General features: G+C 41.8%; 1 protein-coding gene across 7 annotated transcripts in view; it reads left to right on the forward strand.

The window, feature by feature from the left end:
• The window catches only part of aopep (aminopeptidase O (putative)), a 345719-nt gene that overhangs the window by 134668 nt on the left and 184179 nt on the right, over positions 1 to 26872 (forward strand). For all 7 annotated transcript variants that reach the window (XM_060838362.1, XM_060838356.1, XM_060838381.1 and 4 more), the window contains exon 7: positions 22778 to 22884. In XM_060838362.1, coding sequence (XP_060694345.1) covers positions 22778 to 22884 — 107 coding nt within the window. The remainder of the gene's footprint in view (positions 1 to 22777; positions 22885 to 26872) is intronic.

Raw genomic sequence — 26872 nt, forward strand, 5'->3', positions numbered from 1 at the left:
TTTATTGCCCGTCCCTAGTTGCCCTTGAGAATGTGGTGATGAACTGCCTTTTGAGATCGCTGCATTTCACATGCTGTGGATTGACTCACAATGCCTTTAGGGAGGGAATTCCAGGATTTTGACCAGGGACAATGAAGGAACAGCAATATATTTCCAATTCAGGATGGTGAGTCGCTTCGTGGGGAACTTGCAGTTGGTGGTGCTGCTATATATCTGCTGCTGTTGTCCTTCTAGATGGAAGACATTGTACGTTTAGAAGATGCTGTCTGAGGATCTTTGGTGTGAATTTCTGTAGTGCATCTTCTAGATAGTACACAGTGCTGCTACAGAGCGTTAGTGGTGAAGGGAGTAGATACTTGTGGATGTGGTGCCAGTCAGGTGGGTTGCTTTGTCCTGGATGATGTCAAGCTTCTTGAGTGTTGTTGGAGCTGTGCACATTCTGGCAGGTGAAGGATATTTCATTGCATACCTGACTTGTGCTTTGTAGGTGGTGGATAAGCTTTGGGAAGTCAGGAGGTGAGTTACTCGCTGCAGTATTTCAGCCTCTGAACTACTTTTGTAGCCACTGTGTTTATGTGACAAATCCATGTAAGTTTCTGGTCAATGGTAACCTCAGGGTTAATGATAATGGCAGATTCAGTGATGGTAATACCATTGAAAGTCAAGGAGTGGTGATAAGTTAAGAATGTGAAAGATTAATATGTTAATGGGATTTGCTTGAAATGCCAAAATAAAATATTACAAGATTTGAATATTTCAATATTTTAAAAATATATTTCAGCATTTTGGGCTTTCACTGGGAAAATAAATTACAAATGCTACTTCTTTAAAAACAGTAGCAATGGACAGAGAAGAGAAGTTGTTGTAAAATGAGTAAGGCATGTACTTATGTGATGATCCAACAAGAAATGTGCTGTATTCAACTTGCTTCTCTGATTACTGTGCATACCATCCTTATGTTTGTCGCTTCTGATTTAACTCCATTTTTGTCATGAAATCTGCCCATGTGATAAAATCTACTGCAATTTGTTCCCAATTGTAATTTATTTATGTAAGATAACAGAAATAGATGTGTTGTTTATATGGCTTTATTACATAAGGATATAAAGATCTTTGTGTTCAATTCATGGTATCCTCAACATTTCACGTCCCTCAATTAATAATTCTCCAAATGTCATAAATTTTGTAAACTTTTGTCATAAATCTGCCAACATTCTTCAACTCTACTGTTATCCTGCCAGTTCATTCCAAGTATTCACTGCTATCTACAAGCAGTAATTAAATCTCAACTATGTTCACCCTCCCATCTCAGAGCTTGATTCTGTCTCTTTATTTTACAGAGTTTGTGGTTATGTTGAATAATGTATTACATTTTTTTTTACCTTTGCGACCTTGCATGAGCTTAATTCTCTTCAGTATACCCATTCTTATCTTTCTTAACCTTAATCATAAGTCACACAATGCCAGGTTATAGTCCAACAGATTTATTTGATATCACCTGCTTTCGATGCATTGCATGCTTCAAAAGCTTGTGATTTCAAAGAAACCTGTTGGATAATAATCTGGTGTCATGTGACTTCTGACTTTGTCCACCCCAGTTCAACACTGGCCACATCATTCTTAATCTTAGTTCACATACCGAACCTTTTCTGCACCCTTTCCAAAGTCAAAAGATTTGAAAACCTTTTGAAAGTTTGATCGTACCTGCAGTGTAGTACAGTGGTCCGAATTATGTCAGTATTGCTGATGTTGCTAAGTCTGTGCTCTGTGTGACTCTGTTCCCTGGACAGCTGGTATTTGATTCCTATGGCTTGGTAACTCATATATGCATTTTTTGTTGCACTTTGGTTAATATTTTGAAACTATTCACCATTTCCTAAATTCTGTTTTTATGTTAGGTACTGTGCTACTATATACCCTAGACTGCTTATTGCCATTTGTTTCATCACCATTTCCCACAATTAAGTTCTGTATTTGGTCCACTTGTTTCCTGATAGTTTTAGTTTTTGCTCTGAGATTGTATCGTCACCAAACTTAGGGTGGTGTCATTTCTGCCCCATTTTACAATCAATTTTGCATCATGTTAATAATAGTAGCTGTTGCAGTGATTGCTGTTCCACCTGATTAATTCCCTACTCCTCCCACAACCTTGCCGCATCTGATTTCTTTCTAATCTATTCCCTTAATCTGGAATGTCTGGCCTTGTGTTTGAATCTCCTGTGCAGCACTATATTGAAACATGGTAAAATCTAAATTATTTTTACCGAGTTTCCATTATTCAAAATACAACATTTACCACAAAGTAGTCCAATAGATTTGTCAAACATGATCAAGCTCTAACAAATCTGCACTGACCTACTGTTAGTTATGGACTCGTAAGTTTTGTTTTCATATTTATGGTTTAGTTTCATGTTGTAAATCTATACAAATAAATTTGTCACTAAATTTCATGAAGCAACCCAAACTTTCAATGGATTTTTTCTGATCAAAAATTAGATCTGGAGATGTATGTGGGAGATAATAATGAAGAACTATGACCACTTATATGTGCATACTGTGACCATAATTAATATACTACTAATAATGATGACAGTAGCACCTAGTATATTATGGAAAAGTACATTTTGTTGTAAACTATTTTCCCTTTCCTTGTGGAGACCTATCTTGTTAGTCTGAAGAAATGCAAGACACTAATGTAGTGTCCCAAGTCCAGTCATTTTCAACGCTTTATCACTAGTTTTCACTCCATCATTAGTTTAGAAACTGCGCTGATCTCTGATGATCTAAATTCTTTCAGTTTTCTTTTTCATTTCCTTGAATATTGTGCAGTCCATGCTGGCAAACAGAAGAAATAATGTGTGCTGATGAGTTGTAAGGTAAACAACTGTCAGGCAATAAACATTCTCAGTAAGAGAAAAGAACCACCTATGATAGTCAATGGAATTACATTCACTAAAATCACTGGCAGCAACATTGTGAGGATTGTTATTCAATCTAAATCTGTAGACCCTTAATCTCATGATTTTGCATTTCAGAGGAACACTTCTCTGCCATTTCAGGTTTATGCCTGACAGCATAATCTGCGGGACCTTTAACCTTATGGGTGTCCATCATGGGAGATGGCAGCTCTGTCGAAACAAATACTGTTTTTTATTGCAGTATTTTATTGCACCACATGATTTTTCTCTTAACCTTCTCTTGAATCTGTGGACATTGTACTGGCTTGGCTGGAGTTGTATGCAACTCATCTCTATTTTGCTCAAGCAAATCTATACTTGATTAGGTTGAATATATTTATTTGCTCTCTATGGCTATTTTACTGGTGAGTTCTTTACATCGTATTATTGAAGGAATGCTGCAGTGATCTTTTATCACTTGTACTAAAAATTCTTCTTTGAAACATAAAGGATTTAAATGTTGCTGTTGAACTTCAGATGACATTATCAGCATTGAAGGAAAGTCAGCTGCATCAATTTGTTCAGCATGTTGTTTTACTAACATATAAATTAGAAGCAGGAGTAGGCCACTCAACATTCAAACCTGCTCGGAAGATTCATTAAGATCATAGGCGGTCTGATTACTCTACATTTCCATATACCCATGGTAACGTTTCATCCCCTTATCAAGAATCTTTCTATCTCTGCCTTAATAATATTCAAAGGCTCTAGTTTGATTGCCTTTTAAAGATGAGCATTCTAAAGACTAATTAATATCGACAAGAAAAATATTCTGTCATTTCTTTCTTATGTGGGTCACCCACGTAAACTTGAGCCCTACTTCTATAATTGCCACAGGAGGAAACATCTTTTCCACATGCATCTTATAAAGGCCTTTTATTGTCTTTTATGCTTCAGTCAAGTCATGTCCTATTCTTCTAAATTCTCAGGATTCCAAGCCTAGCCTGGTTAAAAAAAAAATTACCTCCAAACGGACCCCACCACCAGAGATATATTTCCCTCCTCTCGCCTATCAGTGTTCCGAAAAGACCACTCCCTCCGTGACTCCCTTGTCAGGTCCACACCCCCCACCAACCCAACCTTCACTCCCGGCACCTTCCCCTGAAACCGCAAGAAATGCAAAACTTGCGCCCACACCTCCCCCCTTGCTTCCCTCCAAGGCCCCAAGGGATCCTTCCATATCCATCACAAATTCACCTGCACCTCCACACACATCATTTACTGCATCCGCTGAACCCGATGTGGCCTCCTCAATATTGGGGAGACAGGCCGCCTACTTGCGGAACGTTTTAGAGAACGCTTCTGGGACACCCGGACCAACCAACCCAACCACCCCGTGATTCAACACTTCAACTCCCCCTCCCACTCCACCAAGGACATGCAGGTCCTTGGACTCCTCCATCGCCAGACCATGGCAACACAACAGCTGGAGGAAGAGCGCCTCATCTTCCGCCTGGGAACCCTCCAACCACAAGGGATGAACCTAGATTTCTCCAGTTTCCTAATTTCCCCTCCCCCCACCTTGTCTCAGTCAAATCCCTCGAACTCAGCACCGCCCTCCTAACCTGCAATCTTCTTCCTTTCCTCTCCGCCCCCACCCCACTCCGGCCTATCACCCTCACCTTGACCTCCTTCCACCTATCACATCTCCATCGCCCCTCCCCCAAGTCCCTCCTCCCTACCTTTTATCTTAGCCTGCTGGACACACTTTCCTCATTCCTGAAGAAGGGCTCATGCCCGAAACGTTGATTCTCCTTCTCCTTGGATGCTGCCTGACCTGCTGCGCTTTTCCAGCAACACATTTTCAGCAAAAAAAATTCAATCCCAATCTCACCATCAAACAGCGGACAAGCGGGGCGCAGTGGTAGTTTGGCACTCTGACCTCTACACTACTGAAGCCAGGGGTCAACTCGAAGACACCTCCTCCTACTGCTTCCTTGACCATGACCTCACCTCCCATCACCAAACCATCATCTCCCAGACCGTACACAACCTCATTATCTCAGGGGATCTCCTACCCACAGCTTCCAACCTCATAGTTTGGGAACCCCACACTGCCCGATTCTACTTCCTACCCAAAGTTCACAACCCTGACTGCCCTGGCTAACCTATATCTCAGCCTTCTCCTGACCCGCCAAACCCATCTCCACATATTATCCTATCCCCCCGGTCCAGGAACTCCCCACATATGTTCAGGACAACACCCATGCCTCCACCTCCTCCAAGACTTTCATTTCTGTGGCCCCTGACGCCTCATCTTCACCATGGACATCCAGTCCCTATACACCTCCATCCGCCATGACCAAGGGCCTCCAAGATCTCCATATCTTCCTCTCCCAGCGTCCCAACCAGTACTCCTCTACTGACACACTCATTCGTTTGGCTGAACTAGTCCTCACCCTCAATAATTTCTCCTTAGAATCCTCCCACTTCCTCTGGATTAAAGGGGTAGCCGTGGGTACCCGCATGGGCTCAAGCCATACCTGTCTGTTTGTCGGTTACAGGGAAGAGTCCATTTTCTGCAGTTACACCAGCACCATTCCCCACCTTTTCCTCCATTACATTAATGACTGTATCGGCGCCACCTCATGCTCTCATGAGGAGGTTGAACAGTTCATTGACTTCACCAACACATTCCACCATGATCTCTAGTTCACTTGGACCATCTCGGACACCGCCCTCCCCTTCCTGGACCTCTCCATCTCCATCAACAGTGACCAACTTAACACAGACATCTTCTACAAACCACCGACTCCCACAGCTACCTGGACTACACCTCCTCCCACCTTGCCTCCTGTAAAAACAGATGCGGCAGAGGCACTACTCCCAGTGCCTCTACCGCATCTGTTCCCAGCAGGACCAGTTTCACCACAGACCACGGCAGATGGCCTCCTCCTTTAAAGACCACAATTTCCTCTCCCACATAATTGATGATGCCCTCCAGCGCATCTCATCCACATCCTGCACCTCCACCCTTGAACCCCACCTCTCCAACTGCAACAAGGATAGAAAGGCCCTGGTTCTCACCTTGCACCCCACCAACCTCTAGATGCATCGCATCACCCTCTGCCATTTCCACCACCTACAAACAGGCCTTACCTCCACAGATATATGTCCCTCCCCACCAATATCTGCATTCCATAAAGACCATTCCCTCTGTGACTTTCTTATCAGGTCCACGCCCCCCACCAACCCACCCTCTCCTTACCACTGTAGGAATTACAAAAATCCTACGCCCACACCACCCCCTCACATCCACCCAAGGCCCCAAAGAAGTCTTCCATGTCCATCAGAGTTTTACCTGCACTTCCACAGTAGTCATTCACTGTATCTGCTGCTCCCAATGCTATCTCTTCTACATTGGAGAGACAGGACACTTACTTGTAGAACGCTTCAGAGAACATCTCCGGGACACCCATACCAACCAACCCCACTGCCCTGTGGCTGAGCATTTCAACTCTCCCTTCCATACTCCACCAAGGACATGTAGGTCCTGGGCCTCCTCCATCACCACACCTTAACCACCCGACACTTGGAGGAAGAATGTTTCATTTTCTGCCTTGGGACCCTCCAACCCCATGGCATCAATGTGGATTTTACCAATTTTCTCATGTTCCGTCCCCCCACCTTATCCCAGATCCAACCTTCCAATGTGGCACACCGCCCTCATGATCTGTCTTACCTGTCCATCTTCCTTCCCACCTATCCGTTCCACCCTCCTCTCCGATCTATCACCATTATCCCCACCTCCATCCACCTATTGCACTCTCAGCTACCTTCCTCCCCAGCCCTGCCCCATCTCATTTCTCTCTCTACTCATTCGACTCACAAGTCTCATTCCCGATGAAGGGCTTTTGCCCGAATCTTCGATTTTCCTGCTCCTCGGAAACTGTCTGATCTTCTGTGCTTTTCCAGCACCACACACTCAACTCTGATCTTCAGCAACTGCAGTCTCACTTTCTGTTGGTAAGAAAATCTGCCCATTCCAGGTACTATCCTGGAAAACTTCCACAAATTTACTTCTAATGCTCTTATATCCTTTCTTAAATAAGAAGACCAACACTGTACACACTGCTGCACTGGTCTCACTCCTGCCCTGTATAACTGAAGCATACGTTTCCAACTTTGTATTCAGTTCTCCCTGCAGTAAACAGTAACATTCTATTAGCTCTCTGTAGTGATTGAAACAAGGGGCGGGTGGATATAATTGACTGTGAGATCCTTGATTAGGGTTGTTAACCTCAGCTAATCAGGGAGCCCTGGCGACAGATATAAACAGGAGATTCAGAGAATCTCCTTATTTTAGGGACTGGCAGTGAGCTGGCTGGTCAGAGCCCAAGTACTATGCACATGTAAATAAGGGGTGACTTGGTGATGGGATATAGTCCCCAGTGCAGTTATTTCAATCTCCTAATTATTTGTTTCATACTAATGTTTTGCAGTTCAAGCACGAGGGCACCTTGGTCCCCCTTTCCATTTCGGAGCTCTGCAATCCCTGTCAATTAACATAATATCCCTTTTTAAAATTTTCCTATCAAAGTGGACAATATACTACCAGATCCTTGCCTACGAGCATAACCTGTCTATATTTCTTTGTCTTCTTTACAAATCATTTTCCTACTTGTGTCATCAGCCAATTTAGTAACCATACCTTTGATCCTTAATCCAAGTCATTTATATTGTTACAGTTGGTCCATAGATAATGGTCGAGTAAAATGTGAGGTCTGCAGATGCTGGAGATCAGAGTTGAAAATGTGTTGCTGGTTAAAGCACAGCAGGTCAGGCAGCATCCAAGGAACAGGAAATTCGACGTTTCTTCGGGCTGGCTTTAGCTCAGTAGTTATTTCGAGTTTACTCGTATTACCCTGGTCGCGGGTTCGCAGCCAGGTTACTACGGGCGCTGCCTAGTCACTTATTCCTTCAGTATCTTCTTGGATGAAGGGGTCCGGCCCGAAACGTCGAATTTCCTGTTCCTTGGATGCTGCCTGACCTGCTGTGCTTTAACCAGCAACACATAGATAAGGGTCGCCAATTTATGATTTTATGCGATTTGATCCCCTTCTTAATTCAATCCCCTTCTTGGGCACATCAAGGTTAATTTTCAAAGGATCCCTTCCCTTGCAAATACCTTTTCCCTGTCTAAACGTTTTAAAAGAATGCAAATTAAACATGCTTTTTTGTATCTAAGAGAAAGTATGTTCATTAGCTGCTAAAGCCAAGGCAAGATAACAATGATGACATACAGACACACACACACACGCACACACAGATTAGAAATATGAATTAAGTAAAAAGATAACAGTTAAAAAGATATGCAAATCACTCTGAGTTCTGTGAAGTATATATGTGGAACATTGCCCTATTAAGAGGAAGGATTCTGTGTAATCCAAGATGGAGGACGGGAGATATTTCTGGCTATAATAGCTACTCCTTTTTTGAATTATTTTAGGTGTTGGAGGTGATTTCCTTGAATTCTAGGAGCAGCAATTACTGTTTTATGTGCTGTTGCATTGTTTTGGAACTTTGGAGTAAAAAGAAGTCAAAACAACAGCACTTTTCAAAGGGAGAGGAACAGACAAAGGAAGCAAATGGTGAGGTCAATGCAGGGGAGAGAGAGAGAAGGAAACCCACATTGCTCACTAACAGAGCAGTGAACCTGCACAGTTACTGCCTTTGCTGTTTGAGTTCATGTATCACTGGACATCGGAGTGCATTTAGGAAAATTAACAAACAGTGAAACTCACAACTGATCTTGGAGGAACATGTTTGGGAGAGGTCACAGCACAGAAACAGATAAATGGATACTTTACGTGTGGCCTTACAGTAAGTCTGCAGTAGTGAGTAGGGTGGGTTCTTTCTTGATTATATGTTTTATTGAGATATGTCTCTTGATTAAACTTAAAATAAAAGCCATAAGTATTAAGTTAACCTGGAGCAGTGTTTTGTAGAGGAATAAGACAGTGCTATTTTCTGGGTAGATTGAAAGAAGCAAAAATAGCCTTAAGTACAGTGATATGCTCTTCCTGTCGGATGTGGGAGTTTAGGCAGAGTTTATGGGTTACTGAGGATTATATTTGCAATAAATGCTGTTAGTTGTGAATCCTACCAGATCCAATGGATCGGTTGGAGAGACAGAGGCAATGAGGAATTTACAAGAGCAAGAGAATGTGATGGATGGCAGTTACAAGAAGGGGGAAAAGTCGCAGATGCAGTCACATAGATGGGTTAACTCCAGGAAAGGTAAGAGAGATAGACAGTTAGTGCAGGAGTCTTCTGTGGCTATCCCTATTTCAAACAGGTCTGCTGTTTTGGAAAATGAAGCAGGTCAGGGATTCTCAGAGGAACATAACACAAACAGCTAAATTTCTTGTATTGAGACTCGCTCTAATGCAGTGAAGGGTACGTTAGGTTCCAAGAGATCAATTGGATTAGGGGACTCTCTAGTCCGAGGTACAGACAGGCGTTTCTGTGGCCAGCAGCGAAAAATTAGAATGGTGTGTTGCTTCCCTGGTGCGAGGATCATGGATGTCTCAGAGAGGGTGCAGACTGTTCTCAAGGGGGAGAGTCCAGCAGGAAGTCATTGTACAATTAGAACTAATGACATAGGAAGGGAAAATGTTGAGATTCTGAAGGGAGATTACAGAGAGTTAGGCAGGAATTTAAAAAGGAGGTCCTCAAGAGTAGTAATATCTGAATTACTCCCGATGCTACGAGTTCGTGAGAGCAGGAAAAGGAGGATAGAGCAGATGAATGCATGGCTGAGGAGTTGGTGTATGGGAGAAGGATTCACATTTTTGGACCATTGGAATCTCTTTTGAGGTAGAAGTGACCTGTACAAGAAGGACGGTTTACACCTAAATTGGAAGGGGACTAATATACTGGCAGGGACATTTGCTAGAGGTACTCAGGAGAATTTAAAGTAGTACGGTGGGGATGTGGGACCCAGGGAGATAGTGAGGAAAGAGATCAATCTGAGACCGGTACAGTTGAGAACAAAGGCGAGCCGGGCAGGCAGGGACAAAGCAGAGAACAAGATAGGACTGATAAATTAAACTGCATTAATTTCAATGTAAGGGGCCCAACAGGGAAGACAGATGAACTGAGGGCATGGTTAGGAACATGGGACTGGGATATCGTAGCAATTACAGAAACATGGCTCAGGGATGGACCGGACTGGCAGCTTAATGTTTCAGAATGTAAATGCTACAGGAAGGATAGATAGGGAGGCTGGGTGATGGTGGGGGGTGGGGGGAGTGGCAATTTTGATAAGGGATAACATTCCAGCTGTAGTGAGGGAGGATATTCCCAGAAACACCTCTAAGGAAGTTATTTGGGTGGAACTGAGAAATAAGAATGGGATGATCACCTATATTAGGATTGTATTAGAGACCCCCTAATAGTCAGAGGGAAATTGAGAAGCAAATTTATAAGGAGATCTCAGTTCTCTAAGAATAAAAGGGTAGTTATGATAGGGGATTTTAACTTTCCAAACATAGACTGTGACTGCCAGAGTGTTAAGGGTTTAGATGGAGAGGAATTTGTTAAGTGTGTGCAAGAAAATTTTCTGATTCAGTATGTGGATGTACCTATTAGAGAAGGTGCAAAACTTGAACTACTCTTGGAAAATAAGGCAGGGCAGGTGACTGAGGTGTCAGTGGGGGAGCACTTTGGGGGCAGCGACCATAATTCTATTACTTGTAAAATAGTGATGGAAAAGGATAGACCAGATCTAAAAGTTGAAGTTCTAAATCGGTGAAAGGCTAATTTTGATGGTATTATGCAAGAACTTTCAAAAGCTGATTGGGGGCAGAAGTTCACAGGTAAAGGGATAACTGGAAAATGGGAAGCCTTCAGAAATGAGATAACGAGAGTCCAGAGACAGTATATTCCTGTTAGGGTGAAAGGAAAGGCTGGTAAGTATAGGGAATGCTGGATGAGTAGAGAAATTGAGGGTTTGGGAAAGAAAAAGTAGGAGCATTTGTAAAGTATAGATGGGATAGATCGAGTGAATCCTTAGAAAAGTATAAAGCCAGTAGGAGTATACTTAAGAAAGAAATCAGGAGGGTGAAAACGGGACATGAGATATCTTTGGCAAATAGAGTAAAGGGGAATCCAAAGGGTTTTTATAAATACACTAAGGACACCGGGTAACTAGGGAGAGAATAGGGCCCCTCAAAGATCAGCAAGGTAGCCTTTGTGTGGAATTGCAGGAGATGGGAGAGATACGAAACGAGTATTTTGCATCAGTATTTACTGTGGAAAAGGACATGAAAGATATAGAATGTAGGGAAATATATGGTGACATCTTGAAAAATTGTCCAGATTACAAAGGAGGGAAGGCTGGATGTCTTGAAATGCATAAAATTAGATAAATCCCCAGGATCTGATCAGGAGTACCCTAGATCTCTGTGGGAAGCTAGGGAAGTGATTGCTGGTCCTCTTGCTGAGATATTTATAACATCGATAGTCACAGGTGAGGTGCCGAAAGACTGGAGGTTGGTTAACGTGGTGCCACTGTTTAAGAATGGTGGTAAGGACAAGCCAGGGAATTATAGACCGGTCAGCCTGACATTGGTGGTGGGCAAGTTGTTGGAGGGAAACCTTAAGGACAGGATGTACATGTATTTGGAAAGGCATGGACTGACCAGGGATAGTCAACATGGCCTTGTGTGTGGGAAATCATGTCTCTCAAACTTTTTTTTATATTAGATTACCTTCAGTGTGGAAACAGGCCCTTCGGCCCAACAGGCCACACCGACCCTCTGAAGAGTAACCCACTCAGACCCATTTCCCTCTAACTCATGCACCGAACACTATGGGCAATTTAGCATGGCCAATTCACTTAACCCGCACAACTTTGGACTGTGGGAGGAAACCGGAGCACCCAGAGGAAACCCATGCAGACACGGGGAGAGCGTGCAAACTCCACACCGACAGTCCCCCAAGGCTGGAATCGAACCTGGGACCTGGTGCTGTGAGGCAGCAGTGCTAACCACTGAGTCATCATGCTGCACCGATTTGAGTTTTTGACTGAAGAAGTAACAAAGAGGATTAATTAGGGCAGAGCGGTAGATGAGACCTATGTGGATTTCAGTGAGGCATTCGACAAGGTTCTCCATGGGAGACTGGTTAACAAGATTAGATCTCAGGGAATACAGGGTGAACTAGCCATTTGGATACAGAACTGGCTCAAAGGTAGAACACAGAGGGTGGTGGCGGAGGATTGTTTTTCAGACTAGAGGCCTGTGAGCAGTGGAGTGCCACAAGGATCAGTGCTGGGTCCACTACTTTTCATCATTTATATAAATGATTTGGATGTGAGCATAAAATATATAGTAAGTTTGCAGATGACACTAAAATTGGGGGTGTAGTGGACAGCGAAGACAGTTACCTCAGATTACAATGGGATCTTGATCAGATGGGCCAGTGGGCTGAGAAGTGACAAATCGAGTTTAATTTAGATAAATGCGAGATGCTGCATTTTGGAAAAGCAAATCTTAGCAGGACTTATACACTTAATGGTAAAGGTCTTGGGAGTGTTGCTGAACAAGGAGACCTTGGAGTGCAGGTTCATAGTTCCGTGAAAGTGGATTCGCAGGTAGATAGGATAGTGAAGAAGGCGTTTGGTATACTTTCCTTTATTGGTCAGAGTGTTGAGTACAGGAGTTGGAAGTCATGTTGCAGCTGTACAGGACATTGGTTAGGCCACTTTTGGAATATTGCGTGCAATTCTGGTCTCCTTCCTATCAGAAAGATGTTATGAAACTTGAAAAGGTTCAAAAAAGATGTACAAGAATGTTGCTAGGGTTGGAGGATCTGAACTGTAGGGAGAGGTTGAATGGGCTGGGGCTGTTTTCCTTGGAGCATCGGAGGCTGAGGGGTGACCTTCTAGAGGTTTATAAAATCATGAGCGATATGGATAGGATAAATAACAAAGTCTTTTCCCTGGGGTAGGGGAGTCCAGAACTAGAGGGTGAGACGGGAAAGTTATAAAAGAGACCTAAGGGGCAATTTTTTCACGCATAGGATGGTACAAGTATGGAATGAGCTGCCAGAGGAAGTAGTGGAGGCTAGTGCGATTGCAACATTTAAAAGGCATCTGGATGGGTATATGAATGGGAAGAATTTGGAGGGATGTGGGCCAGGGGATGGCAAGTGGGACCAGATTGGGTTGGGATATCTTGTCGGCATGAATAAGTTGGACCGAAGGGTCTGTTTTTGAGCTGTACATCTGTTATGACTCTATAATTCTAAGTTGATAATGCTGATGTTGGTAGTGAAACAGTTGATTTTGAAATTCTTGGCCTTGCAGTTAGCTAACAGGCTTTTGACCTGGTCTCAGTGGTGGCTTCATCTTGTTGGCTGTATGCATATATATTGCCTGGTCTTCAATGTGAGAGTCAGTATTTCCTCTAGTTGCAGCACACCAATGACTAATAGCTGTTCTGAAGTTTCCAACTATAAAGCACTCTAGCCCACATTAATACATCAGCTCACTGACACACACATGTAAATGGTTGCAGTTTTTAACTTATTTTAATATAAACCCCTGGAAGGATAAAACATAACACTGTCTGCAATTTGGGACATAATCCATGTGGGATGCCTTTCTGCTGAGAGGGTTACCTAGCCCTTAGATTTAAGGCACCTGTTTAGAGTTTCTCTGATATTCTAAAGGTGTGACTTATCATGGGTTAACACAGGCCTTTGCAGACATTACTGAATTTACATCCACAGCTATCTTTTGGCTTAATACTCTCCTTTTAAAAAAATCATCAGAGGGACCTTAGTGCGCATGTCTACTGGCCCCTGAAGGTAACGGGACAGATTACTAAAGTGGTTAAGAAAGCATATGGGATAAAGGCCTTTATTAGTCAAGCGGTATAGTTTAAGAGTAGTGAGGTGATTGCTAAAATAATGAGGGGCGTGGATAGGAAGAAACATTTCCCCTTGGTGGAGGGATCAGTGATCGTCATCATAGATAAAAGCTGAGGGGTAGAAGGTATAGAAGGAATATGAGAAAGAATTTTATCACTCAGACTATTGGGAATCTGGATCTCACTCTGTAAGAGTGGCAGAAGCAGAAATCCTTGCACACCTAAATACCTTTTAAATGTAACATTCCTGATGGAAGGGGTACAAGGCGATGGGCCAAGTTCTGGGAAGTGGGATTAGAATAGTTAGTGGATGTTTTTGACTGGAGCAGGCCAAAAAGCGTTTCTCTGTGCCGTTGAACTCCATGACTTTATGCATTGTAATTAAAATTTCAATATATTTATCAATAATCTGGATTTCTGATCCATTGTTTTGACTTGCCATACATGGTGAATAAAGTGAGATCCAGAGAATTTGATGCAACAAAGAAAACAAGTAAACATAGTTCCATATACGTAATAACACACTCTCCCATTCCTTATCCTAGCCTTGGTCAATATTATCTTTTCAGTTCTTTAAAGTTTAGTTCCAGTTTATTTAATTTTCAGAAGTAGCCAACAGGTGTTTCTATCTCAGATTCATTCCCATGGAAGAAGATAGCTGCTATCTCAATGTCTCACAAATCAGTGACTATTTTAAAGGTTTGCTATAAGTTTAGAATGTTTCTTGAAAGATATCTAGTAGCTTTCAGCTCATTTTATTTTTGCTGTATTCTGTAATATTTCTGACAGTAGGCAGCTACAGTGCTGAAATTTGAGACAAATTTGAGGTACAGCCAGAAGTTCCCAAGAATGTCATGATTTCCAATTTTATTGTGCAAATGTGAAACTATGCTACTGCTTGTGCCTTTAGAGCCATAGGCCGCACTTGTCAATGATAGGCACCTTAATGGGTTAGCCTCCTAAATCAGCTGACTGAGCAACACAAAGCCCTCTTCCAGGACAAAGTGAATTTACCAGGTGTTGCTGTACACTAGGAAGTCATCCTTCTAAAGGAGAAGATCATCTATGCAATTAGGTAATCCTGCTATCTAGTTCATGAGTATTTGAAAGGTGGCAGGGGGAGTTTTGGAGTCCAAATGGCGTAATTTGACACTGGAATTATCTGTCTGGAATTACCGACATGGAGATTTCCTTTATGTAAGCAGTCAGGGGAACTTGCCAGTACCACTTGAGTAGGTTTATCTTTGTTGTGATGTTTGCCTCTTTACCTGCCCAATCTAAGCAGTCTTCTTGCTGGGGTAATGAGAACCCTGTCAGGCTTGGGCGTGAGCACAATGGGGGAGTGCCATCCACCACTGCGTAGCTGTTTTAGTTGTTGCTTCAATATGGGGCAGACCTTCTTCTGAATGTGGGCAACGTTTTCTGGAAAAGCTGAAAGGGATGTGGCCTTATGGGAGGACCCTCTCCCACATTCACCTCATGGAACTAAGGTGGTACATCCTGGCTTGACTCTATATAAACCTTTAAATCTTGCGAGCAGCCTTATCAAACCTGTTTAATATTCAGCCCCGAGATGTGTTTAGGTGAGTGAATCAGGAGTCCACATTTGTTAGTAGTTCTGTATCAGTTAGCTAGCTAGTGTACGTTTATTGTGCGCCTCACCCCTCTTCTCTATGGCAGTGGCAATGGGACTGATTGTTATCTGCACCTGCCCATCTTAGCAGTAATATTGCTTTATCGTATTGATTTATGAGACAGCCTTTGCTTTTGTCCTTGACCAGGGCTTCTCTGTTTACTTCCTTGAGCTCCCTTAGCAAGCTGAAAGGGTCACTGCACTGGGCTTTTAAGAATTTATCTGGTGGTGATAGGAGCACTAACACAAGGCTGAATGGTTTGAGCTCTAGTATGTTTATCTGCCGGCTTCGTTGTGCTTGAGAGATTTTCAAGTGTCTTCAGGCCAAACCACAAGCTTTCTTGAGTCACTGCTGGACCTTTGCTATATAGTTTAACATGGAGACTTCCTCCTTTTGTTCTAAAACCTTTCTTTGATTATTTTCAGACGCCCTCACATTTGGTGCCTGAAAACTAATTCAAATGCAGTAAACCTGAATAACTATAAACCTGGCAGTATGTCCTGATCGTTGTGTTTAGAATCTGGCGGTACTTTTCGAGAACAACCCGTGATTGTGGGTCATACTTCCACTGGGTCATATCCAGGTTACGATGACTTGCTAACTATTTTGGGCATGAATTATGAATCCTAATGCAGTGGGCAGACCATACTCTGTGAATAAATGTGTCAACTCCCACCACTGGGGCGGCACGGTGGCACAGTGGTTAGCACTGCTGTCTCACAGCGCCTGAGACCCGGGTTCAATTCCCGACTCAGGCGACTGACTGTGTGGAGTTTGCACGTTCTCCCAGTGTCTGCGTGGGTTTCCTCCGGGTGCTTCGGTTTCCTCCCACAGTCCAAAGATGTGCGGGTCAGGTGAATTGGCCATGCTAAATTGCCCGTAGTGTTAGGTAAGGGGTAAATGTAGGGGTATGGGTGGGTTGCGCTTCGGCAGGTCGGTGTGGACTTGTTGGGCCGAAGGGCCTGTTTCCACACTGTAAGTAATCTAATCTAATCACTCTTTTAGTGGAAACGGTTCTCAGGGAAACAGCTTCTGAGAAGCAGGTAGTCATGTCTCCAATAGTAAGGTTATAGTGATAGAGCACTTTTGCTTCACACAAGGGTCCTGCACAATTTCTGACACATTACTGAATGGTTCCCAAAAGTAAGCCTGGGAATTTTAGGTGGAGATCTTATTACAGGTTGGTGTTTTCCCACAATGCATTCAGGGACTGCTTCTGCCCCACCTTTAGTTAAGCAGCTTGCGCATTGCACAAATGTAATCGACCATGTGACCCCCACAGTCTGTGAAAAATGGCAAGTACTATCTCCTGCAGCTGTTGGTCTCCCTGACCTCAGAGTTCTCAGCGAGAACTAGGGATGCTGTTACCTTTGATCCCACTAATCGTTGTTAAAATCTCAGTTTAAGTCTTCCAACCTCACATGCTCAAGGCAACCTGGAAATGATCTCCATGATCACTAGTTCTAATATAAGATCCCACTCTGCAAAGGGAGATTGGCATGTACCCTTTGTAAATGCGTTTTGCCAGCACCCACTCACTGCATACTTCGGTGAGAAGATCATTCCTTTTCTCAGCAATAAAGTTTGACTGCCCTCTGCATCCCTCAGTATGACTACAGGCTTTTTTGCCTTGCCTTTGGAAATGTAATTACCCTTCTTTTGGTAGAAAATCTCAGCAAGTCTAAGGAATTTGTGTAGCTTCATCCACATTCCCAGGAGTGCATTTGAGGGATTTGCAGACCCAATCAGAGCCATGGCCTGGCCTGCCAGGCTGGCTGAACCCTATTCTCTGCATGGATTGCATAGATCCCAATAAATCCCACTGTTGTTTGCCTATGACCTCCAACAGTTGGCCCGAATGTGTCCTAACTTTTGGCATGAAAGCATGCAGTTTACTTGGCCACACTTTATATCAGCGCTACTCTTGGTGTTTAGTGGAAGGCTCTACATCTCTACGCTTTCCAAGGTGTTGGGGTTGAGTAGAGTCATGCAGCAAGGAAACAAACCCTTTGGACCAACCAGTACATGCTGACCATAATCCGAAACTAAACTAGTCCGACCTACCTGCATTAGACCATATCCTTCCAAAGATTTCTTATTCATGAACTTATCCAAATGATTTTAAAATGTTGTAACTGTGCTCATACTAACACTTCTGGAAGTTCATTCCACATGCGAATGTACTCTGAGTAAATTAAAAAATTGTCTTTCATGTCTTTTTAAAAATCTCTCTTCTCTCACCTTAAAAAAATGCCCCCCAGACTTGAAATCCCCTATCCAAGGGAAAAGACACCTGCCGTTCCCATTATCAATACCTCTTATGATTTCATAAACCTCTTATATATTCACCCCTCAACCTTCTATGCTCCAGAGACAAAAAGTCCCAGCCTATCCAGCCTCTCTTATAATTCAAATCCGACATTTCCAGCAACATTCTGGTAAATCTCTTCTGAACTCTCTCCAGCTTAATAATATCCTTCCCAGAACATGGCGACTGAACTGGACAGTATTCCAGAAAAGGCCTCACCAATATCCTGTACAATCTCAACATGACTTCCCAAGTCTTATACTCAAAGGACTGAGCAATGAAGGCAAGTATCCCAAATGCCTTTTTAACCACTCTGTGCATATGTGACCCAAACTTCAAAGAATTATGTTCCTGAGCTCCAAGGCCCTCTATAGTACTTTAGCAGGCCTTATGTATAGGGATTTGAGACAGTGGCATAATGAGAAAGTCTTTGGGTTTGGAATTCATTTGTGCAGGTTAATGCTCTGGGGACTTGGGTTCATATTTTGCCATAACAGCTAGTGGAATTTACATTCAATGAACAAAGCTGGTATTGAAAGTTAATTCCAGTAATTGTTGGTTTTTGATAAAACCTATTTTGTTGGGTTCTTTAGGGATAAAAATGCGCTGTTCTTATCTGCTCTGGCTTACATGTGTCTCTGGGCTCGGAGACTCTTAATTGGCTTTTAAAATGACTTAGCAAATCACTCATTTCAAGCTTAATTAGAGATGGGCAACAAGTGGTGGCTTTGCACTGATAGTCATATCCCTTAAAAGTATATAAAAAAAGCAAATCCACAACTCCCTGTTCCATTCTTGTTCCCTTGACCTTAATGCTGACATGATTCAATCTCAAATTGTAGTCCAATCCCAAACTGTTCTCTCACTTTCCATAAGTTTCATCTGTGTCCACCTTGGCTCCTCTTACAATCCTCAGCCTTTGATTTTAATCCATGGTTTTCACCTGCTGTTATAGATTCGTACCTACCTCCATTTCTGATCTGTTACGTATTATTTGCCATCAAATTGAAATTTGGGAAAGTGTTTGCACAACTTTGTGGGAGCTTATCATTTGAACTGGAGTCGGTAAAGACTCTCTACAAGGTCCACATACAGAAACCAGAGTTCATGATTGCTTGGACCAAATACCTCCAGTAACACCCCCATGAGTTTTTCACTCACAAGCTTCTTTCCCATCTGAATGATTTAAAACCTTTGGAATCCCAAAGTAATGTCTTTGATGAAGGGCTAATGCTTGAAACATCACTTCTCCTGCTCCTCGGATGTTGCCTGACCGGCTGTGCTTTTCCAGAGCCACACTTTTCGACTCTGATCTCCAGCATCTGCAGTCCTCACTTTCTCCTAACGCTCTTCCTCACCTCTTTGTAAAGTGTAATGGTCAAAGCCATTGATTATGAAGAGTAATGAAAGAAAGTTATTGATGCAAAACCAAGGGCAGGAAGAGTTACCCAGCAAAACAATGTGTGTGTGGACCAAAATATAGAAAGGTATACCCCTTTCCCTCACTCCCTCCAAAAAAGTCCTATTATTTAAAATTGGGCATATACTAGAATTGAGACATAATTTCTTACTGCCAGTTTGCATCCTATAAAATTAAACATTCAACAAATTAACATGCCTAAATTTAAGGCCTCTTGGTTTTCTATCAAGAAAATCTTACATCTATCAATAAAGGAATGTGTATGGGAACTACACAAAGATAGTTAGAGACTGCAGAAAGAAAAGGAGATTGGGGATAAGATTTATAAGAATGCATTAAAATGGAATGAGGACCAAGTGAAGTTGTGGATGTAATAAACTTGGATTTTCAGAAAGGTTGATAAGGTACTACACATTAGACAATTTAATAATGGTTTTGGAGGTAGTAAGTTAGCCTGAATAGAGAATTGGCTAGCTAATAGACAAAGTTGAGATAAGGGGGGGCATTTTTAGGATGGCAACCTGTAACTAGTGTAGTTCCATAGGAATCAGTACTGGGGCCACAATTATTTGCAATTTATAGTAAAAACTTGGATTAGAAAACTGAATGCACTACAGCCAAGTTTAGGGATGACACAAAAGTAGATGGGAAGGCAAACAGTGAAGATGACACAAAAAGCAGGATAGAAGAATATAGGTAGGATAAATGAGTGGGCAAACACTTAACAGATGGAATATAATATGGGAAATTGAGTTTATGTCTTGTGCATGGAGAATAAAGGGGCTGAATATTATTTAAAAAGAGAACGGTTATCGAAAGCTACAAACTAGAGCAATTAGGGCAGCACAGTGCCTCAGTGGTTAGCACTGCTGCCTCACAGCACCAGGGTCCCAGGTTCAATTCCAGCCTTGGGTGACTGTCTGTGGGGTTTGCACATTATCCCCGTGTCTGCGTGGGTTTACTCCGGGTGCTCCAGTTTCCTCCCACAGTCCAAAGATGTGCAGGTCAGGTGAATTGGTCATACTAAATTGCCAATAGTGTCAGGTGCATTAGTTAGAGGGAAATGGGTCTGGGTGGGTTACCTTTCGGAGGGTCAATGTGGACTAGTTGGGCCGAAGGGCCTGTTTCCACACTGTAGGGAATCTAATCTAATCTAATTTGGGAGTCCTTGTCCATAAATCATAAAACAGTAGCAGTATTGGGTAATGGGCATTTGGAATGTTAGCCTTTATTTGACAGGGAATGGAACATAGAGAGGTTTTGTTAAAAGTATCCAAAGCATTAGTCAGACCATGGCTGGGATACTGTGAATAGTTTTGGGTCCCATATCTAAGGAAAGATGTACTGGCAAAGGAAGCAGTCCAGACAGTGTTCACTAGGTACTAGGTATGGAGGGACTGCCTTATAAAGAGAGGTTGAGTCAGTTGGGCCTGTATTCATTGGAATTTAGAAGAAAGAGAGGCAATCTTACTAAAACATGCAAAATTGTTAGGGGACTTGACAGGGTGGATACAGAAAGATTGTTTTCCCTTATGGGAGTGATTGGGACCAGAAGGTACAACCTCAGAATAAGGGTTCGCCTATATAAGTCAGAGACAGAGATGAGGTACAGTATCTTCTCTGAGGATTGTGGAATTATTTTGCAGCAGAAGGCTGGGTCATTAAGTATAATCAAGGCTGAGATAGCCAGATTTTTAAGGGAATCAAGGATAATGAGGATAAGGCAAGAAAGTGGAGTAAACATTATCAGGTCAGTCATGATCTCATTGAATTGCAGACTCAATGGGCTGAATGGGCAACTTCCGTTCCTATGTCTTAGAGTCTTAAAGTCTTATGAAGTCAGGACTGCTAAGCAGAGTTGGGTGAGGAGTCAAGTTAAATTGTGTCTATAAGTTGGAAGAGATTATGTCTTCCAAACTCTGCTGTGGGTTTTTGTCAATACTGTGTTAAGTTTTGAAATTTTGTCCTCATACTTATAGAACATAGAACATAGAAGGATACAGCGCAGTACAGGCCCTTCGGCCCTCGATGTTGCGCCGACCGAATCCTACCTAACCTATACTAGCCCAATAACTTCCAAATGCCTATCCAATGCCCGCTTAAATGACCATAAAGAAGGAGAGTTCACCACTGATACGGGCAGGGCATTCCATGAACTCACAACCCGCTGTGTGAAGAATCTACCCCTAACCTCTGTCCTATACCTACCACCCCTTAATTTAAAGCTATGTCCCCTAGTAACACCTGACTCCATTAGCGGTAAAAGGTTCTTAGTATCTACCCTATCTAAACCCCTAATCATCTTATACACTTCTATCAGATCTCCCCTAAACCTTCTCTTCTCCAATGAGAACAGCCCCAAGTGCCTCAGCCTTTCCTCATAAGATTTTCCTACCATTCCAGGCAACATCCTGGTAAACCTCCTCTGCACTCGTTCTAAAGCTTCCACATCCTTCCTATAGTATGGCGACCAAAACTGCACACAATACTCCAGATGAGGCCGCACCAGAGTCTTATACAACTGCAACATGACCTCAGGACTCCGGAACTCAATTCCTCTGCCAATACTTCTCAAAGAATTGTTAATTAAATTTGCATATATTTTGACAATTGAAGGGATCTGCACAATTTTCTTTAGACTTACGTTTAAAAAGAAAATAGCAAACAATTTTTAGGGATTCAATTTTTATAAATATACTTTACATTGAAATGTTATACCAGCAATAGGGTCGTGCAGTGCTTCGTACTGCTGCCTCACAGTGGCCAGACACAGGTTCACTTCTGACTTTGGACAACTGTCTGTGTGGAGCTTGCAAGTTCTCCCCTTGTCTGCATGGTTTCCACCAGGTGGTCTGGTTTTCTCCCCCAGTCCAAAAATATGCAGGTTAAGTGAATTGGCCATTCTAAATTGCCCGTAGTGACTAGGGGTGTGCAGGCTAGGTGGGTTAGCCATGGTGAATGCAGGATTATGGGGATAAGGTAGGGGGGCTGGAAGTGTTTGGGATGCTTTGCGGCAGGTTTGTGCAGACTCAATTGACCAAATGACCTTATTCCAGATTGTAGGGATATGATTAATGATGCAAAGCTGGTCATTGTTTTTTCATAGATTCAGACAATCCAATAACCCTCCAAAGAGCATCCCTCCCATTCCTTAACCCTGCATTTCCCCTGGATAATTCACTTAGCCTGCCAATCCCTAGACAGTACAGGACAATTTGTCATGGCACCTGCACATCTTTGGATTGTGGGAGGAAACCCGAGCATCCAGAGGAAACCCATGCAGACACAGGGAGAATGTGCAAACTCCAAACAGACAGTCATCTGAGGATGGATTCACACCTGGGCCCCAGAGCACAGAGCTGTCCCATCTTTTCTATTAATCTTTCCAATTACCAGCTTAATGAAGAAGGTGAGTAAAACTCAAAAATAATTCAGCATTTTTTCTAAATGTGATCTGCTTAACAGGTTTAATATTGAGAAGAATTCTGAATGATACAGTTTGTTTGTTCCTTTGGTATATCAATCAATGTATTTTCTACTTTTAATTAGAATGCATATACTAATTTAATATATTTTTCTAGCTCTCAGAGGAAGCAGCTAAAGAACAGCAACAATTGAAGTCCCTGCTGCGATGGCGAAGGCTCCGAGATGAAATTCTGAACTCTGAAGAAGAATTGCAAGTGCTGAGGTGAGCACAGCTACATTGTACCTCAGTGATGATGTCCTGTCATAAGACATCATGTTGTCTTAAAAAATTGGTCTGAAACTTATAAAATAATATTCAAATCATTCACTTAAATCAGACAGTTTGGACATTCAGATATTTGAAATAAACAGATTTTAAATGTGAAGTCAAAACGTAGGTGTTTGTTATGATGGATCTAATTTTCAATTTTAAGTTGAATCTTTCCTTGTAATACATGATGTAGTAGCTTGTTTTGGCTCAACTGACTTTGAACCCAGTTTTAAAAATGTCCTTGCCTCCAACTTTTCAGCTCTGGTAAATCTCATAACATGTTTATCTATTTTACTTGCAAGTGTTTGCTGATATTTATTGCTTTCTTGGTTGATCTGTTTCACTTCCTTGTACAATTAGACTATTTTCCATTCCCAACTCACTTCCCTTTGAAGTTTTTAATTCTCTATTGAAATATAGAGAATTTACAACATACAAGGATGTCATTCAGAACATTATATCCATGCCAACTCTTTGCTAATGCCTTGCAAATTTGAAATTATTGCTCCCTCCACAGCCCTACATCATCATTTATTTTAACACTTAGCCCATTTTTATTCCATGAAAAGTCCATTGGTCTTTATTTCAGTTCCTATGGCAAAGCATTCCATGCTACAAGTTTCTACATCAACAATTTCTCCCAACCTGGCTTCTCGCGTACTTAGTGATAACTTTCAGCTGATGAATTATAATCCTGATTCTGTGGCCAAAGAGAATCTTACCTTATTTGCTCTATCAAGCTCAACAGAATCCTTCTCTACTGTATCTTGTATTAGTTTTGTTGCCTCCTGTAGAAATAGTCCAAATATCATGAGTGTCTCATCCCTGTTATCATTCTGGTGAAGCTGTGCAATATTATCTATTTTACTTTAATGGTTTTATAATGGAGAATTTTAAGCTGTGTAGTGTTGTCTAATTATTGTCTTGTACAAATTTATCAATATATCATAGCTATTGCACACTCTGCTCTTATTTATTGAACCACAAATTGTCTTATTTCTTATGATCTTAGTAACTACTCAATTTCAGTGAATTACGTCACTACACAATTAGATGTCTCCTTTCATTGATATTGTTCTGGACCTTTTCATACTTGCATTCCTTTTTCCCTCCCAAGCTATGCTATTTTGCTATATCATCAATATGTACATATTAACCTATCCCAATTTCCTAAAGTATTTTAAAAACCTCTTCACTGTATTACAAATCTTGTGTAACAACGGCTGATAGTGCTTCTTGTACTCAAATTCTCACCACATAAGCTAGGGAACTTGCAGAAATAAATATTGATGTTTTGTAAGCAGTTCACATTACAGAAGAAGAATTGTAGGAGGTCTGAAAAAGCTTAAAGGTGGATAAATTTCCAGGATTGATCAAGTGTATCCAAGGACATTGTAGGAGGTTAGGGAAGAAATTGCTGGGACCCTAGCAGAGAAATTTGTATCATCTATATCCATGTGTGAGGTGCCGGAGGACTGCGGGGCGGCTAATGTTGTGCCTTTATTTAAGAAAGGCTGTAAGGAAGAGTCTGGCAACTGTAGACCAGTGAGTCTGACATCAGTGGTAAGTAAATTATTGAAGGGGATTCTGAAAGATAGGATTTTCATGCAATCAGAGAGGCAAGGACTGATTCGGGATAGTCAGTATCGCTTTGTGCTGACTGACAAGTTTACCTTACAAACTCAATTGAGTTTTTTGGGGACATAGCCAAAAGAATTGAGGGCAGAACAGTAGACATTGTCTATATAGAGTTTAATAAAGCCTTTGACAAAGATCCGCATGATAGACTGATTAGTAAAATTAGAGCCCTTGGGATTTGGGGGATCTTGTTAATTGGATACAACATTGGTTTGACGGTAGGAGACAGAGTGGTTTGGAGTGTTGTCTTTTGGATTGGACTGCCTCCATTAGGCTGCAGCTTCCAACATTAGTCTCCCAGAATCACTGCAAACATGATACTTTATGTAAATTTGTTGCAGGCTTGCAGATTTCTGATAGAGAATTAGTATCTTACTATATTTTATGATGTTTTGTTGGAATTATTTTCATTTTACAGACCTAACAAACAGAATACTGGTGCAGTGAGTGACTCTGGGTCAACACTTGTTGTGGAGCAGTGTTCCGAAGGGATCGGTGCTGGGTCCACTGTTATTTCTCATTTACATAAATGATTTGAAAGAGAATTTAGGAAGCATAGTTAATAAGTTACTGGATGACCCAAAATTGGTATATAGTTGACAGTAAAGAAGGTTATCTAAGATTACAAAGGGATTTTGATCAACTGGGCCAAGGGGCTGAGGAGTAGCAGATGGGGTTTAATTTGGATAAATATGAAGTATTTTACTTTGGTAAAATGAACAAGGGCAGGACTTATACAGTTAATTGTAGTGTTGTCGAATAAAGAGACCTAAAGATTCTTTGCAGTTGCATCACAGATAGACAGGATGGTTAAGTATTCATTTGCACACTTGCCTTCATTGCTCAGAGCTTTGAGTATAGAAGTTGGAACATCATGTTGAAGTTATACAGGACATTGGTGAGGCCACATTTGAAGTCCTGTGTGCAGTTCTGGTCACCCAGCCAAAGGAAGGGTGTCATTAAATTGGAGAGGATTCAGAAAAGATTTACCAGGATGTTGCTGGGACTGAAGTGTTTAATTTATAAGGACTGGATAGGCTGACATTTTTTTCACTGGAGGGAGGAGGTTGAGGGGTAACCTTAGAGGTTTATAAAATCACAAGGACATAGATAAGGTGAAGAGCAAAGATCTTTTCCCGGGGGGTGAGTTCAATAGTAGGGGCAATATTTTTAAGGTGAGAGGTGAAAGATTTAAAAGGGAGCTGAGGGAACTTTTTCGCAAAAAGTGGTTTGTATGTGGAATGAACTGCCAGAGAAAGTGGTAGATGCAGATACAGTTACAACATTTAAAAGACATTTAGATAGGTGACTAGGAAGGGTTGAGTGGGACATGGGCCAGGTATAGGCTAGTGAGACTAGTTTAATTTTAGAAACTTGAAATGGATGAGTTGGACCAAAGTATCTGTTTTCATGCTGTATGACTATGGCACACCCAGAACGATTCTGATCGTGGATATATCACTTCCAACCCTTTCCTAATCTAAGTAGCACTTAGCCTATTTACCCTTGTCTCATTTCTTCCAGTGCAGCATTCAACCTTCCACCAATGCTGTTACATTTTCTTTCATAATATAAGCCAAACATTTTTTAAAAGGCTTACTCACATATCATTGCAACATCATCTGAAAGATTAATCTGCATTACATTTGTGTAATCCTTTTTCCCATCTAATCAGTCAGCTCTTCAAAATAAGCTCAACTTACTTCAAACTTACGTGTGATAAGTTAACCCATTTGCAATTTCTAATTAACCAGTTTACTTTGCGTGGCATCCTCACTATGCACGTAACAATTATTTGCTACTTCTGTATTTCCTTCTGGTCAGTGTCCTACTGAGCTGTTTAATCTTGTACTGCTATGACACAGTTGCCTCAATGGTGTCTATGTGACTGTCCTTTGAATTGTCACATTTTCCATAGGGTGCTACATCACTCTGCAAATCGTCAATGCTGTGCATCTATGCTGTGCTGCTTCTGCAGGATTTTGTATATTAGTCACCCAAGCTGGATAAGCATTCTGTTAAAATTCCTGGGGTCTGGATTTTTGACTTCAGTAGCTGAAGAAGGATAGTGTTCTAACTTTTTGAATGACATATTCCTATGCCTTCTATCCCAAATCTATCTGCTGCTGTTGGATTAGCTCTATACATCGACAAGTACACTCTGCTCAGCCTTGTGTTTCACATTCCATGTGATGGATGTACTCGAGGTGCTTCTTTGGAAAATTGGAACGAAGCTTCGAATGTGATGTGAAATTCATGCTTTTTCTTGTTCTTTTGCCAAACATGATCTTCTTTTTGCACA

This window comes from Hemiscyllium ocellatum, chromosome 2 (genome assembly GCF_020745735.1).
Source record: "Hemiscyllium ocellatum isolate sHemOce1 chromosome 2, sHemOce1.pat.X.cur, whole genome shotgun sequence".
Taxonomy (NCBI): domain Eukaryota; kingdom Metazoa; phylum Chordata; class Chondrichthyes; order Orectolobiformes; family Hemiscylliidae; genus Hemiscyllium; species Hemiscyllium ocellatum.